Source organism: Sorex araneus, chromosome X (assembly GCF_027595985.1).
Source record: "Sorex araneus isolate mSorAra2 chromosome X, mSorAra2.pri, whole genome shotgun sequence".
NCBI lineage: Eukaryota > Metazoa > Chordata > Mammalia > Eulipotyphla > Soricidae > Sorex > Sorex araneus.
Genome location: NC_073313.1, coordinates 191,495,274 through 191,511,841, shown reverse-complemented (window position 1 = coordinate 191,511,841; position 16,568 = coordinate 191,495,274). Strand labels below are relative to the sequence as shown.

Sequence of the window (16,568 nt, the reverse complement as noted above, 5' to 3'; positions counted from 1 at the left end):
ACAGTGCTCATGGAACCATGTGGCGCCAGTGCCTTAACCACTGTACTATTTTTCTGGCCCTCTGATATGTTTCTAATAAGCACAATTATATTTAATTTTGCACTCAGAAAGGAAGAAATGACCCAAAACAGTAGAGCAGAAGAGATTTTTAAGAATATCCATGTCAGTAATGCCAGCAAGAAAGAGACAAAAGTGAACAAAAATACTGACAGCAAGGTCAAGTTGCAGCAGCTTTTGAGGTGATGGTGAAACTCTTAAGGCCTGTACAAAAGATTAGATTTTGATCAACAGAGAGGGTTGAATTATAAATTAAGATTTTAAGAAGACAGCTCAGGTCTTTAAATCCTTGAATGGTATTGATAGAATAAGTTTTACTCAAATTTATATGTTTAAATCATGGCTGGACATGAAGAAATGCCTGCATTCACAAAAAAAGGTTTATCTACCATATGAAAAGATACTTACTGAGTACTGTTAGATTCTGAGCTGTTGTAGAAAATTTATTTTATTTGCTTAAACAATTATAATTAGGGAAGTACTATATTTACATCTTAAAATGGTATATAGCTAATTTTACAGTTACACAAATGATATTCTGTCATTATTTTGGATTAGAATTTAAAAGATGCACAAAGGAAGTTAGTCCTAAGATTGGATGGTGAGGAATGAGACAAATGTGGGAAAGAACATAAGTTGGGAACACAGTGTGATGAGGTATCTGAGATTGAGACGATTATTTGGAGACCTTTTAAATGAGGATCTTCTCTTTGACTTAGTAGTCAAGAGCAAAGTCTTAGTATGCACACAAATGTTTGGAAGGTAACAGTTTCTGAACACGAGAACACATGGTGAATCAGAGAATGAATCTTTCCAGTGAGTGGATAAATAGTGAATATGTGGCTGAGAAGAGATTAGTGAATAATAGATCCTAAGGCAGAAAACCATGTGACAAGATCAATGAGAATTTTGCAGTAAATATCCAGAATATAGTGCAGAGAGACCACAGACGGGGTACTTGGGTTTTAAGTCAGATAGCACTTTATCATGTGGATAATACAGCATGTATACCTGTCCATAAGGGCGTGATGATAAAACTTCTTTATGGATCAAATTCACATCAATATGAGTAATATCAGAGGTTTGTGTAGCACTTATTTTAAGAGCATTTTCATATAGATAGCATGAATACTGTTGGTTCTTCGTGGAATTTTTTATAATCTCCACTTGTTCCTAAATTAAGAGGGGTTGACTATGATGTCAGCCAGCTGTTAGGAAGAGTTTTTTTTTAACACTGTGAGACAGTTCTGACTAGGGTCAGGACCAGAAACTATATAGTTGAGTGTGGGTTATCCTAAAGAATAAAGAGTGATCTTTATGGCCAATTATCCTTCTCTCCCCATCTCCAGAGAAATCCTTTCCTGGCACCCAGAATTTCCACTTGGAGGTTGGCCTCATTATTCTGTCTGTCGTCTTCGCTGTATGCCTTCTAGCCTGTCTACTGGGTGTTGCTCTCCGAAAATTCAAAAGGCGAAACCAAGAACGCCTCAACCCCAGAGATGTGGAGTACGGGACCATTGAAGGACTCATCACCACCAATGTTGGAGACAGCACTTTAGCAGTGAGTTTATGACCCCAGAGAATCCCAAGCAGAACATTGGTAACTGAAGATGCTTTCTTACTTCAAGCATCAAAGTCAAATGCTGCCAGTAACCTGGTAGTGACCGGGTGACATGCACGCAGACTCCCCATTGCTTCCCTCCCAAGCAAGTTTATACTGCGTATACTGTGTTGACTCCCTTAAGAGAGAACAGGGGATGGGTTTTGCTAGTTATTTTTCTTGGCAGTTTGAGGAAAAGGGTATGGAAAGGGGTTGCCTGTAATTTGGGGCGGCTTGAAGCTTATAGTATTCTGTTATTCTAATTTTAGCAATAAAAGTGCCTTTTAAATAAAAGCACCTTTTACTTAATATTAGAAATCAATTTCTCTCCTAGACATTTTCAACACCCTGTAATTAAAGGCTTTAAAACTTGACATCCAGAAAAGCAGCTGTTCAGTTTTTCGTGCTCCTGTGCTGCCCCCTGGTGGAGTGCAGTTATTAGGTTAAGCCAGTGCTGACGGGTAGATAGGGATGTATGCATGGCACATGTGTAGTTTAGAATGTTCTAGTAGCCAGCTCAAAAAGTGGAATGCTACCTAGGTGATATTAATTTTAAGAATATATTTAACATTGTATAAATATACAATTATGATTTCAGTATATACTCAAAGAACTATTTAAAAAATTTTACATTCTTGACTTTGTCTTCTACTAAGGTTTTAAAACCCAATGCGTAATTTACACTTACAATTTATATCAGTCCAGAATGGGTGCAGTTCATTTGTTTAGTATATACACATGAATCTTTAGAGTAGGTCAGGATTAAAACCATTGCATTTATACATTGTAAATTACTCTTGTGCACATAATAAAGGGGTGCAATTCCTTTTAAAAGGGACACGCTTTATTTGTGAAAATTTCTCAAGTGTTCATTTTAACAAATCCTTAAACTTGAAGTGAGAGAAGGGTATCTAGCTAAAAGTGCGAAAGAAAAGTTAAAATATTCTCAAAGGATTTGGGACTGGGTCTGAGCTTCTCTGAAAGATGAGAAGAGCATCTTAGAGAAGTGCTGGACACCACCACTGTCAAATTAAGGTTCTCTCCTTCTCAAAATCTGATGAACTGAGAAATAATCCAAGGTGAGAACTTTATCATGTGATTCAGTATTTTTTCATGCCATAATAGCTGATCACATAGATCAGCTTGAATTTGGTCTTGTTCTACTAGTAAACAAGCTTCAAAAGTTCCTGGTAGTTCAGTTCTCTGGTTAATCCTATACTGAATTTCCCTTTTATTTGAGCCATCTTTGTAGCTCAGTATTACTTTCAGACCCAACTGTGGCAACTATTAAGATTTGTTAAAGCACTTGGTACAGACTGGGAAATATCTCTTCCTAGTGTTTTCCCCTTCATTGTACAAGTGATCATGTACACTTTAAAATATATATGTGATAATTATTACATATTTATTTATGCATATATAAAATTTATATGTATAAAACCAATAATTTGTTTAAATCCCTTTTATACTTATTTAAATTGTGGTGCAGCAGAACTGGATAAAGAGGATATATAAGCCATTCCTTTTTTTAAAAAGTAGAGACATGCACTTTTTGTTAGACACGTACTTGAAATTTATTTCCAGTCTAAAGATGAAATGAGTTTATTCAGTTAATAGCATGAAGATGTGAGGCAAAGCTTTAGCAAAGCAAGATTTTTAAAATAGATTAGTCAGAATCTTCAGAACTGCTAGCATAACTAATTACCATGGGCAATGATAGGAATATCTAGTGTAAATTACTGTTTAAACAGCTTCTGTAATTTTGAAAGAGGAGTGGAATGTATGCCAAAACAGTTTTCTTAACCATATTAAGATGATAGTATATCATGATAGAGTGATATGGTAAACAACTTTGTTTAATGCAAGTTACCATTACTGTTTTGCATTATTGCTTTTTTAAGTAATACACTCATTTCTGTGCTTCAACAGAGCATATGGTACTAGACATGGTTCTTTACATTGTGAAAGAGGACTTGGAATCCAGGGTTCAAATGGCTATTTGCCAGCTTTTGATTGAAACCACTCTCCTACTGCCATCTTACTTTCACCCCAGTTTTTTTCCCTTTAAAAATTAAAAATAAATAAATACCTTTATTAAAAAGGAAAAGTTTTATATGTGATCCTGATGCAGTGAGTTCTGGGAGCTTCTGTATGATGCACACCACATAGAGACGCCTGGGGCGTGTGAAGCACGTGACTGTTGGGTCCATATCCTCTCTTTAATGTCTCTGAACTGGGTTTTGAATGAGGATTAAACACATTAAATAACAACAACACATTTGTTTACTTTGAAGAGTTATTCTCCCAGAAAATTTCAGGGGATGATCAGAAAAAAGATCAGCAAAAGAGACTGGTTGGGCGATTTGAAACTCTCATTTCATCCACATTCAGTTTCTTGTTGATTATCCATTTTGTGATTTTTTAGGATTCAAATTTCTTTCTTTGGATGTTCAGCTTGTGGTAATTTTGCTGATCAACGGTACTTCACTAGGATGGTGTTCAGAGGAAGTGAAAGAAGATGAAATTCAAACAGATCAGTGTTTTGCTCTAGCCAGCCAGCTCTAATGCTGGGGAGAGTGTGAGCTTTGGGGACTGTAGCTTATCAGTACTTATCCCCTCACCACCATCCTCATGGGCACAGTCATGTTATTACAGACAATATACTCCTGATACAAAGACTCTGCTTCTTGGCTTACTGAGAGAAAGGAAAAATGTATAAACTAATGGGAAATTTTTTACAGTATGTTCAGTTTTAGAATTTGATTTCATGCCTAGGTTTTTGTTTTTAATACAAATCGAATTATTCTCTCATTTGTGGCTGATTTCCATCAAGAAGGAGCATGTAGTTGTTACTTTATAATCTTTTTGTTCTTTGCTCATCAAAAGGTTATCATCCCCATCCAGGCATTTCTTTTGCTTGAGTTGGATCAGTTTGACCTGTTTCAGGACTTTTAGATCTTCTCAATATGGATATTAGAGTCATTTGTTTTTTATTCCTAATTTATATCCTTACTGGAATTGCTATGCCAACTAACTAGATCCTTGAAGACAATTATTTATGAGCAGAGCAGAGTATGATAAAGTACTGAAAAGTACTTTGAGTACTTTGAGCTGAAGGCATTTAAAGTACTATGAGCTGAAGGTGTTTTCCGCTCTTTTTGCTCCCCTTGCTCATTCTGCCTTCATTGGCTCCACTGAGTTTCTTTGCACTGTCACTTTTTTTTTTTTACTTTCTTCACTCATCTTTTTTTTTTTTTTTTATAACTTTAGTTCTAAAATTTGGGGTTTCAGAATTTTGGGATTTTTAGATCAAAAAGGAACCATGTATCCTCCAGGAATGCCTGTCGTGTATTAGGAAAAAAGGCTGGCTTCTGGTTTTTCTATGAAATAAAGCCAGTCTTCGTCCAGGGAGATTTCCCAGCACACTGTCAGCCATGTATCTGCGACTTCTCTCTGATGCAAGCTCAGTGACATGCATGCTCACATCTGGATTGAGAGACTGCCCTCCCTCCCTCTTTGCTCTCTCTCCTCCTTTCTTCCCTCCTTCCCTCTGTCCTTCTTCTTCCTCCTTCCCTCCCTCCCTCCCTGTTATGGTACTAGGAGTTGAACTCCTGAGGCATATCCCCAGGCTTTGGAAGCAGTTTCTTAATCATTTTTCTTTTTATTTTATGACATAGGATTTATTGGATCATTCATGTACATCAGGAAGTGGCTCCGGTCTTCCTTTTCTGGTACAAAGAACGGTGGCTCGTCAAATTACCCTGTTGGAGTGTGTCGGTAAATTTGTTTTTTCCTTCCTTTGCTGGTGATTTGATATGCACTGTTCATTGTGGTTCTGGAAGTGGGATTGAACTTGAAAAAATAGCATCATGTTTCTCATTGCTTGAAACTTCAGGAGATGTGGGATAGCCACGTAGCTACTTAGGTCCGTTCTCTGTGACTTAATGTCAGAGCATCTGAATTTGCTGAAGTTCTTGTTAGCAGAATCTTGCCACTTGTTTGTATAGAAAAGCTTAGTCAAAAGCTTAGAGTTGAAAGTAGACTTATTAAGGGATGGGAATGCTTGAAAAACTAATTAATAGTGTTACTCCTGATGATAAGGCATTGCAGAATCTGAAATAAGTAGACTTTTAGACTATAAGCTTGTTTATTAAAATTCTGTAATTCCTCTCATTCTTCCTCTTCTTTTGAAAGCAATGAAACAAATTTCACCAAAGCTACTTTTTGAATGTTTTATTTAAACAAGAGCCATGTACATCTCTCTATAACATATTTATATGGAGATACAATCAAAATATGCATATGGTTTCTCTTTTTTGGGGGGGGTTTAAAACAGATTAAACTCATGCATAACAAATAATTTTAAAGATTGTATTACCTTTTAAAAGAGTATAATTTAGCTGTCTGTTGAATGATAGTTTTAACAGTACAACCTGAAAAAGTTTTTGCACAAATTGCTTTTTTAATTTTAATTGCTCAGAATAATTTTCCAGGAATTGGGGTTTCTGGGACAAAATTTGTGATGTTTTTAGTGATTTGTTTCATAGATTGCTGGAATGCCCTCTAGAAAGATGGTATAAGTTTGGGCCACAGAGATAATGTTGGGGAATGGCACTTGCTGTGCATACATCTGACCCCAGTTCAATCCCCAGCACCACATGTGATGATCCTGCACACCACCAGAAGTGACCCATCCCTGATCACAGAGCCAGAAGTAAGCCTTGAGCCCTGGCCTGTGCTGCCCACTCCTCATTTTTCTTTTAAGTCTTGATTTTTATTAGTTTGACTTTCGTGTGGCAGGTATTTGTAAATAGTCACGTGGTTCTTTATATGCATTAATTTTTCATTGCAAGGTCATGCCCAGATGGCTCCAGGAGCAATGTTGGGTTGGCAGCATCTCTAGATGGTTTCTTTAGGTCAAAGTTTACAGCTTTGAGGAAGTGATTGTTTTAGGCTGCCTTCACCATTTGGCTGCTCTCTTTTGCCTTTTCTTCTTCTTGGCGATAGGGAGTTGAGGGTGGGGGTGGGGTGGGCCATACTTGGTGGTGCTATTCCTAACTCTGCATAGTGGCCACTTCTGGTGGTACTTGAAACCATATAAGTCAGTGGTTAAATCTCCCACCTGTAAGAGACAGCCAGGGAGCTGTCTTTCCTGACCACTTCTTTTCCTATTTTTATAGAAACCAGAAAACCTTCAAACCCAGTATTGGAAAGGCAAGTCAGACAGAGAGGTCAGGAAAGCAGTAACTGTGGTCATTAGGCTCATGGTAGCCAGCCTTTTCTCTGGATCTGTAGCCACTGTGACTGTTTGAAACCTAGCTCACAGTTCTCTAGAGTAAATTGTGAGTGGGACAAAAACTGAAGAGGCATTAGAGAGGTAGTACAAGGATTAAGGTGCTTGCTTTGCATGCTGCTGACCCTGGTTTGATCTCCTGCACCAGGTGGTCCCTAGGCATCATTAGGTGCTGCCCTGGGTACCCCTGAGCATGGTGAGGTGTGGATAGACAGACAGGCAGACAGATAGATAGATAGATAGATAGATAGATAGATAGATAGATAGATAGATAGATAGAGATATATAAAAGAACTCTAGGTACCTCATTGCGTGCAACCAGGGTTGTCCTCTTGTACCAGCTCACAGCTGATTTGATTTAGAACATTGATATCTGGGCAATGTTAAGAAATCCATGAAAGGGGACATTTACTTGCCTGGCTTATTTCAAACTTCTGAACCATGGCCACTGACCATTCACAGAGCAGCACGAGACCTCTAGAATAGTCATCAAAGATTAGCCACCCCCTTCCCCCCATTCTCAAGGCAAAATGATATTTTACCTTTAAAAATACATTCTATTAATGAGAAATCATATGCACCTCCCCCCCCCAAATTTCAAAGTACATGCTATCACTCGTTGTGTAGATATTCTTCAGCATTTTTTCAAATACCGTCAGTTCCATTTGGCTGGAGCAATAATACAGTGGGTAGGGCGTTTGCCTTGCATGCTGCTGACCGGAGTTTGATTCCTCTGTCCCTCTAGGAGAGCCCAGCAAGCTACCGACAGTATCCCACCCGCAAGGCAGTCTGGCAAACTACCCATGGCGTATTCTATATGCCAAAAACAGTAACAACAAGTCTCACTTCATGTTCCTGGAGTGAGCAGACACCATTGGGCTATACTAGCACTCAACAGGGACAAATGGAGACGTTAGTGGTGCCTGCTCGAGCAAATCAATGAACAACGGGATGATAGTGCTACTGTCAGTTCAGGTGGAGCATTTTGTTGCTTACTGCTGAAGGCATTAATAAAAGCAGTACCTTCAATAAAAGTACTTTTCAATAGTTCTTAATATTCAACCTCAGTTGTCCTCAGTACAACCCTGAGTTAGAAGTATGATCAGTTGCTTGGATGGTAAATTACTGTGAGTTTACCATGGTGGGAATTTGAATTAGATCACTCATTTGCAGATGATCACAACCCCTGAAATTTCAGTGCCATTGGGATCTCCTATGTCTGGGTTGCCACAGCCAGGACTTTTGGGGGAATTCTGCTTCTGTTCTGAGGGACTTTCTACAAGATACTGCATTTGCTGAAAGCATTTGACAATTTAAAAGATTTTGAAAACCATTAAAGTAGGTTTCTTTTTTTAATTCTAATTACTTAATCTGACATCCAGCTCTGTCTTCTTTAAAGTATTTAAGGCAAGTTTCTAGTAATGTCAGAAGTTCTTTGGAATATTCCCCATATCCCCCTTCCAACCCCCCCCCCAACCCCTTCCTAACACACTGTGAGGACAAGAGGCAAATACATAGAGAAGGTAAGCAAAAGCAGGAAGAGATTAGAAAAAACAGTGTCTACTGATTTTGTAGTATCTTAACATTCATTTTTAGATACACATGTTGGGCAATTCACATGAAAATGAATCCTGCACTTAGGAATATTTTTTGACCTGACCTGGCCCTTAATGGTCTCTTGCTGACCACACTTGACATTCTTTGGAATTAGTCATAGGGTTTTAGGAAGGGCATTGTTTATTAACAGAAGGTTTAGATTGAGCAGTTTCGATTATACTTCACGTGAGTCACCTGCACAGACATGCCTCCTCGCTCTGTGTTTGGGTTCTCGGTGGCATCCTGTTTCAGTCAAAAGCTGGACTCCTATGGATGCAGATGGTGCTGCAGCTGCTTTTTATAATCCGTGACTCCCAGCAGCCTCTTGCCTTGACAGAAAGCCCGCTGCCCAGCAAGCTGTAGCTCCCACTGCATTGTTATCTAGGTGCTGCCTATGTCTTTACCCTTAATTACACCCCATGTTGATCCCCACAGTCTGGTGGTAATTACCTCCTCCTCCCAACCTACCTATAATTAAAGAGAATAATGGAAGAAGGGGCCTGCAGTTGACAAGTTGGCAGTGTTGATGCGGAAGGGGACATGTACCCAACCAGACCAGAACACAACCTGAGTCAGCACAGTGTGGAAATGTCATCTCCAGGCGGCTATTCCCCTGTAGCCTACTTGTGGCATTGCAGGGACTAACCAGCAGATGCCACTTCTCATGGGATTAGATGGTTGGACTTTTTAAAATTATCTTTTGAAATAGATCTCTCACCAGTTAGTCCTTCTGGGGCTTGGCAGTAGTTGTTGATCGGGTCAATTTGTGCCCGAAAAGGGCAATGTTGTTGTTTCTATGTTTTTTGTGTCATCCTTCAGAACATACATCTCAACCTTAATGGACTCCATTGTGAGAGATTTTGAAAATACATTTTAAACTCAGAAAAATTTAGACTCAAAGATTCTTAGGTTGATCCAGTATGAAGGGCAGGGATCAAGGAAGTTACTTGATTTAGCAACATTACTTTTTTTGTTGTTTATTAAGTCTAATAATCTAATCCATTTTCTTTTTAGATTTTTTATTTAGTTATTTTTAATTTTTAATCTGTTCATTTTAAATTAAAATATGGTGATTTGCAAAGTTGCTCATAATAGAATTGTTTCAGGCATACAGTGTTGCAACACCAGTCCCACCACAGGTGTCCCCAGGGTCCTTGCCATCTTCAGCCTATCCCCTTGGCAGGCATATAGCAAATTTATTGTATATTTCATTTTCTAAGTTTTATGTCTGTGCTCTTTAAAACCATATGTGTTTTATCCCTTTTAATAAAGGAATTTAAATTAAAAATTTTAATTAGCAACTAATTGTACAACAGAGACTCTGAGGGCGGGTATTTAATTCTTTTTCTCCAGGGGGTGGGTGGGAAGGGCAAGGTCCCCTTAGTCTTGACTCTAGTGGAAAGATTGTGGGGGTTCATGTTCCTGAACTGAACCAGTAATTTTTCAGGTGAACAATGATTGTGAGTCGTGGGCCTGAAGTTGACTGGCTATCTGCCCTGTACCTACTGCACGTGGTCACTCCATGTTGATTTCCACAGGGAAAGGCCGGTATGGCGAAGTGTGGAGGGGCAGCTGGCAAGGAGAGAATGTGGCTGTGAAGATCTTCTCATCCCGGGATGAGAAGTCATGGTTCAGGGAAACAGAACTGTACAACACTGTGATGCTGAGGCATGAAAACATTTTAGGTGAGTACGAGAATAGCCCCTCACGAATTCTCCTGAAAGCATAAAGACCTGCTTCTGTCCTCTCTGCTCAGAATCTGCAGTTGGCCAGTGTCTCCTGGAAGATGGTACAAGGAGCACCGTCACTTCTATACTGTCCTATTTTCTTTTTATACAAAATTCTTGTTTAAATCTGCAAATAAGCTAAGTGGAAGAGTCTCTGGATGATGAAAAGGGAGTCATTATTGCTAATTCTTAGCCTGTAGGTCTTTATTTAAACAACAGAAATTTGCCCCATATTGTTCACTTCCAGGCTTCCCCGGGCGTTCTACTTACCTCACCCTTTTTGAATATTTATTACTTGAATCAAATTAAGATCTTTGGACGATTTCCTAGAGATTCACAGCTCCCAGGGACATCATAATTAAATGCACATTCCCCTCAAACGAGGCATAGTTTTTCAAGCCCAGATTTTCAGAAGGATTTAGCATACATTTTAATTTGGAAACTGAAGCTTAGAAATGTTGGTGAAATATGTGATATATGACTACAAGTGTATAAAGGGTAAGAATAGTCCTTGTGTCCACTGACTTCTCTCTTCTTGAAAATTTCCTTAAGTGAGTTTATAATAATGCACATATGCTGAACTCTGCCTGGACTACTTTCTTAAGAGTAGCTGAGATGTTTATGTAGAATTTGGCTCTATAGGTTTGCTGATTACTTCATGGCTATTAGATTAGGCTAACCTTGTAGGTAGGCTGTGGCCAGAATTTATACCTCATCAGTTCTCCCAAATTAAGTAATATACCTGGTTTTATGTCAGCAAGGGATAGTTTGACATTTTTTCCAAAGCTTTAATTTAACATTATGTGGCATCTTCCAGCACAGAATTACCTCTATTTCTGATGATTTCATACCTTTTCTAATGCCTGGGAACCTAGCCATCACTTAGCCTGCTCTGTGACGCTGCTATTACTCGTCTCCCCGTTCCAAAACTTTTTTTGTTTTTTTTTTTGCCACATTGAGTTATTGTCTACTGGGAAGCAGAGAATCTTCTGCTCATAGATGACTCCACATTACCTGCTACATGTATGACTTCTGGGTCTGTCATGCCAACTACCTTTTGTAGGGCTCCAAGGAGCCTTTGATACTTCCTTTACATACGTGTTTATAGGTGGCTGCTGCCCATATTTGTCATTCCTTGAATTTCCATCAACATCCAAATCTATGCCTTTGTTTATATTATTCTTTTTGTTCGTTTGGGGGCCAAACCCACCTGTGCTCACATTCCATTCTTGGCTTATTGCTTGGTGATCACTCCTTGCAGTACTCAGGGGACTATATAAGCATTGGAGGTTGAGCTTGGGCCTTCCAAATGCAAGACATGTGCACTGTCTTTTTGAGCTTTCTTACTGGCTCTGTTCACATTGTTCTTGATTGCCGTTTCTCTTTTAATTTTCATCATGACCATAAGAGGGGTAGGTTTCTAGTGGAACTGAGATTCCTACCAGGCCATCTAATGCTTAACTAGAGTTCTGAACCCTTCATTATAGTCATAAATATGATATTTTAGAGTCTTTTTATGAGGTGACTATCCACCTGTAGCCAAGCTTACCCTTCAATGTCCCAGTTTTTCCTCTGATACTAGAATGGACTGAAGTTGAGCTAAAGAGAAAGCATTGGCTATTAGCAGCTATCATGTGCAAGAATTATTTCTCACTGAGCTCTAGAGTTCTTCCCACTGGACAGGTGCACAAACTTCAGAAGTATGTGGATGTCAGGGGGAGGGCCTGAGAGATAAAACACAGGATTGCCTTACATCCCTGTCAAGTTAGGGCCCAAGGTTTGATCTCTGGCACCACTGTGTGTAGTTGTGGTGACATCTAGTGCTGCTAGGGGGCCCATGCGCCAAAACAACAACAACAAAAAAACCCCAACTCTTTCACAAAATAAAACCCTGAGCAAACACCAAACAAGGAAGCATAGTGACCCTCAGTAGTGCCAAGGAGACTCAAAAAACAAAACAAAACAAAACAAAAACACCCATAACACCAGCAGCATCTACAATGGAAATCCTCCAACAAAAAAGAAGCCGGCGGAATCTCAGCCTCCCCATGGAAGGGCATGGGCTAGTATCTCCTCTCATACTTAGGGCACCCACAGATTTTCTGACTGCATGCTCTAAGTGGTGCCACTCTGTGCAGATAGTTATCATATCCCTGCTCTTGAAGAACATGATCAACAATGTCATGTTACTATACTCAGACATCAAAATGGCTCCCATTGTATTTTGCATTTCATACCAGTTCTGAGCAATGGTGTACTCTACTCTTGATAGGCACTTAGTAAATGGGGATTTAATCATAAGAGAAACCTGAAAGTCACCTTTGCAGTCTGATGATGGTGATCACAAGCGGCAAAGCACTGTCTGTTTCTTCCTACCTAATGTTACTTGGAATTCAAAATTCATGACATCTTTCACCCTTTGTCATAATACAGCTCCACGCTTGATTTTTCTCTCCATTGTCCTTTTCATTGGCAAGGCTTTTAGAAATGCATCTCTCTCTTGGTTGGACTTTTTTCCCTGCTTTATCAGTTTTTGAGATATAGAGACTTGAAGATTTTCTTTATTTTTTTCTCTTTATTTTTTCTTTCAAAAGAACGTATTGTGATTTGGATTATCACATAATTATGATTGCCCCCACCCCCTTGACCATCGCTAACTCTTGCCCCTTAAAATATGCACTTAATCGCTTACATGTGGACATACCTCATGCATAGAGCCAATTATATACTGACCCACAAAAGTCTGGGATCTTGTTATTAATCCTTTTTAAACTGTTCAAGCAGTATCTTTTAAGTGGACACTAGGAATTTCAACTCTCCTGCTACATGCAGTTTGGAAGTTAGTAGGTCAGTGATCTGGAAATTTGGAAACTGATTTCTATTTTCAGCACTCTCAGAAGTTCCACACTCTCAGAAGTGTGACTTTTGGCCAAAGTTGTATGTCTCTGAGCTTTTGTCTTCTCATCATTAACACCGAGACAGTTCAGGAGAATTAACATGAGGATTTGACTCCAAAGTCTTATTATCTAAAAAAAATTTTATGCAACACATAACATCATTTTAGTTCAAGTAGGTGTACAGCTCACTTGGTGACATGACCGCCACACTCATCAGGCAGGTGTCTCCACCCTTTTCAGAACGGCCAAGAGATACATACTCTAGGCTGCTAGAGGCTGAGGACATTACTCAGTAGAGTTTGTCACCGCGTGCCTGGTCCCCAGCACCAACAGACTGAAACTCTAGACTGTCGGACCTGCATTTCTGGGCCAAGTTGCCTCCGAGGCCTGATGAGAACATTGCCAGAGAGGTACCTTAGTATACAATTGGAGCTGCCTGTCTAATCAGTCCCAGCTTCTCAAGGGGCCTCTCAGAAATTGAGAAAATAAATATGTGTTTACCTGCTGAGTGTTGGGTTGAGATATGAGGGGCTACACAATTGCACAGTGCTCTTTTAGTTTCTTTTGAGGTATGCAGCTGTAGTTTGGAGTACTTATTTTGATAAACTCACTATGGATGCGTTTCACTGGGTTTGAAATTTTGTTGAGTTAAGGTCACTGATATATCCAATACACATTTTGATTTATGCTGTAGCCATACATAGGGGTTCAGGAAACAGCTCAGGAAACAGCTCAGGAAACAGGCAGACTGGAGAGAGGGAAGGAGGATTTAGGAACTGGGGGAACTGGTTGGGGGGAAGGATCAAGGTGTGGAAACATTGCTCAGTTCACACACGTTCCCCATGGAACATGTATCACTCTCAATAGATGTCAGCTTGTGGTGTCAGACAGAGCAGGGAAGACTCTGGCACCCTTGGCCACTGCTGATCTGCCCGTTAGTTATCCAACCATCACTTCCTTTGTGTGGTTGTCAGGGACCTGCCTGTGCAGTACCAGACACATAGCAAAGACTCGGTCATCATTAACTGCTCCTGTGCTTGTGGATGATGATGAACTTACAGACGATTCTTTTTTTCTGGAGCTTTCCTAAGAAAGATATAGTGTATCAGACAACTACAACTGTGTGATCCTTGAATTCTCTGAAGAGCAACTTAATACATTTATAAAAATGATCTAATGAGGGGCTAACGAGTACAGCAAGCAGTTCTTGCCTTGCATATACCCGACCCAGATTCCATCCCTAGCATCCCATATGGTCCCCTGAGCGCTGCCAGGAGTGATCTCTCTGAGCACAGAGCTAGGAATAACCCCTCATCCACCATTGGGTGTGGCCTAAAAAACAAACAAAAGGGCTATGAGTCTTAACAGTTCTTTGGAGAAAAACCCAGGAGAAAATACATGGGAAAGTAATATACATTTTATATAAAGGACTATGCAAATGGAAAGCATTTTTATCTATTTTTCTTTTACTTTACAATTTCACAAGTCATTTAATTCTTCTCAGTCCTTATCTGTTTTTCAGAGACATTTTTCTTTTCTATTTTTAAGTCTCAAACTTTACTGTCCATAAGGTTTATTCACATAGCTATGTATATGGATAGTGTTAGGAAAGCACCTCTAACAGAAAAGGCAAGAATACATATCGCAATTTATGTCATGGTTTGGAAATGCCTGTGAGTTCTTAAGATGCTTTAGTGTTGCTGCTCAAAAGTTACCTCAGGATGTCTTTTTTTTTTAAAAAAACAAAAACTCTTCCTGTCTCCATCTATATTTGCCGGTATCTTATTCCTCTTCAAGACCAGTTGCCATTCCTGATGGGAACCTGCTATGACACCTGATCTGAATTCTGGTTCCCTATTCTGGGCTCGACCTACCCTGGTGTGTGTATACATGTGTATGCAACAGTACTTCTCACGTACCATTGTCTTTCCTGTTTTATAGCCTCTTCCTCACCAACTAACACAACCTTCTTGATTCTCTCGTATGATTGATCAAGTAACATTATGGTGCTTGTTATATTTGATCTCTTTAATAAAAAAAATTAATGAATAAATTATTTAAGTAAATCGACCTCATTATTTTGCCTCTGAAAATGTGTGGTCCAGAGGGCTGCTCAAGGTCATGGAGCAAATCAGGCGGTGTAGGTGTTGGAATAGAGGTTCTAAGTACCAAGTTTTGTGTCACTTGGGGGTGGCTTGTGAATGCACTGTGCTTAAGCTGTCAACATGATAAATTTGGCACACATTCTTAGTGATGAAAATATCACTCCTATTAGATCTTAATGCAATCTGAAATATTCTTAAAGGACAAATTCCTAATGGAAATGTACAAGAAATGTTTTGGTTTACCATGCTCTTAATTTTTTTTTTGGGGGGTGGGGGGCAAACCCAGCGTTGCTCAGTGCTTACTCCTGGTTCTTCACTAAAGGACCATTCCTGGTGGGCTTGGAGTACTATACAGGGTGCTGGGAGTTGAACCCGGGTTAGCCACATACAAGGCAAATGCCCTACCTGCTGTATTCTTATTCTGATCCTAACCATGCCCTTTTAAAGAATTTTATTTTTTCTCTGTTGAATCCTTTATAAATCTCCTTTCATGGTAGTTTATTAGTCTAATTACTTTTGGGGGGTAGATGATGCCTATTGTATATATAGTTTACTGTTTTAATGTACTGAAAGTTCAGAATTCTCTTAATTCTATTGTTGCTCTCTCTAGGTTTCATTGCTTCAGACATGACGTCAAGACACTCCAGTACCCAGTTGTGGTTAATCACACATTATCATGAAATGGGATCTTTGTATGACTACCTGCAGCTCACAACTCTGGATACAGTTAGCTGCCTTCGAATAGTGCTCTCCATAGCGAGTGGTCTTGCACATTTGCACATCGAGATATTTGGGACCCAAGGGAAACCAGCCATTGCTCATCGTGATTTAAAGAGCAAAAACATTCTAGTTAAGAAGAATGGACAGTGTTGCATAGCAGATTTAGGTAAAATTTTTTAAATTCATTTTAATTTCCATTCTCCCCTTGTTATATTCCGTTGTGTAGCCAGGTTCTGCTTTTTTTACTACCCTAATATTTTGTTATGAAAAATGTCTAACTTCTGGACAGGTTGAAAGGAGTTCACAGTGAAATATGCCCACACCCTGGTTCTCACATTAATATATTGCTATTATTATGTTCTCTTTGTTTATTTGTTTGGGCTGTACTTAGTGATGCACTGGTTATTCCTGGCTCTGCGCTCAACAGCCACTCCTGGTCATGCTTGGGGGACCAGATGGGATGCTGGGAATTGAATCTGCTGTACTACCTATCTGGCCCCCAGCTACTTCTAAGTTTGTCATGGTCATTCCTTTCCCATTTATTTGCTCTCTTAATTCTGGATGTATTTCTGA

The 16,568-nt window shown here is 39.4% G+C and overlaps 1 protein-coding gene across 4 annotated transcripts in view; it reads left to right on the top strand.

Annotated features, from left to right (window-relative positions):
* The window catches only part of ACVR1 (activin A receptor type 1), a 139,102-nt gene that overhangs the window by 101,019 nt on the left and 21,515 nt on the right, over nucleotides 1-16,568 (top strand). For all 4 annotated transcript variants that reach the window (XM_055123059.1, XM_055123056.1, XM_055123057.1 and 1 more), the window contains 4 exons: nucleotides 1,407-1,618; nucleotides 5,335-5,434; nucleotides 10,085-10,231; nucleotides 15,886-16,161. In XM_055123059.1, the coding sequence (XP_054979034.1) occupies nucleotides 1,407-1,618; nucleotides 5,335-5,434; nucleotides 10,085-10,231; nucleotides 15,886-16,161 (735 nt within the window). The remainder of the gene's footprint in view (nucleotides 1-1,406; nucleotides 1,619-5,334; nucleotides 5,435-10,084; nucleotides 10,232-15,885; nucleotides 16,162-16,568) is intronic.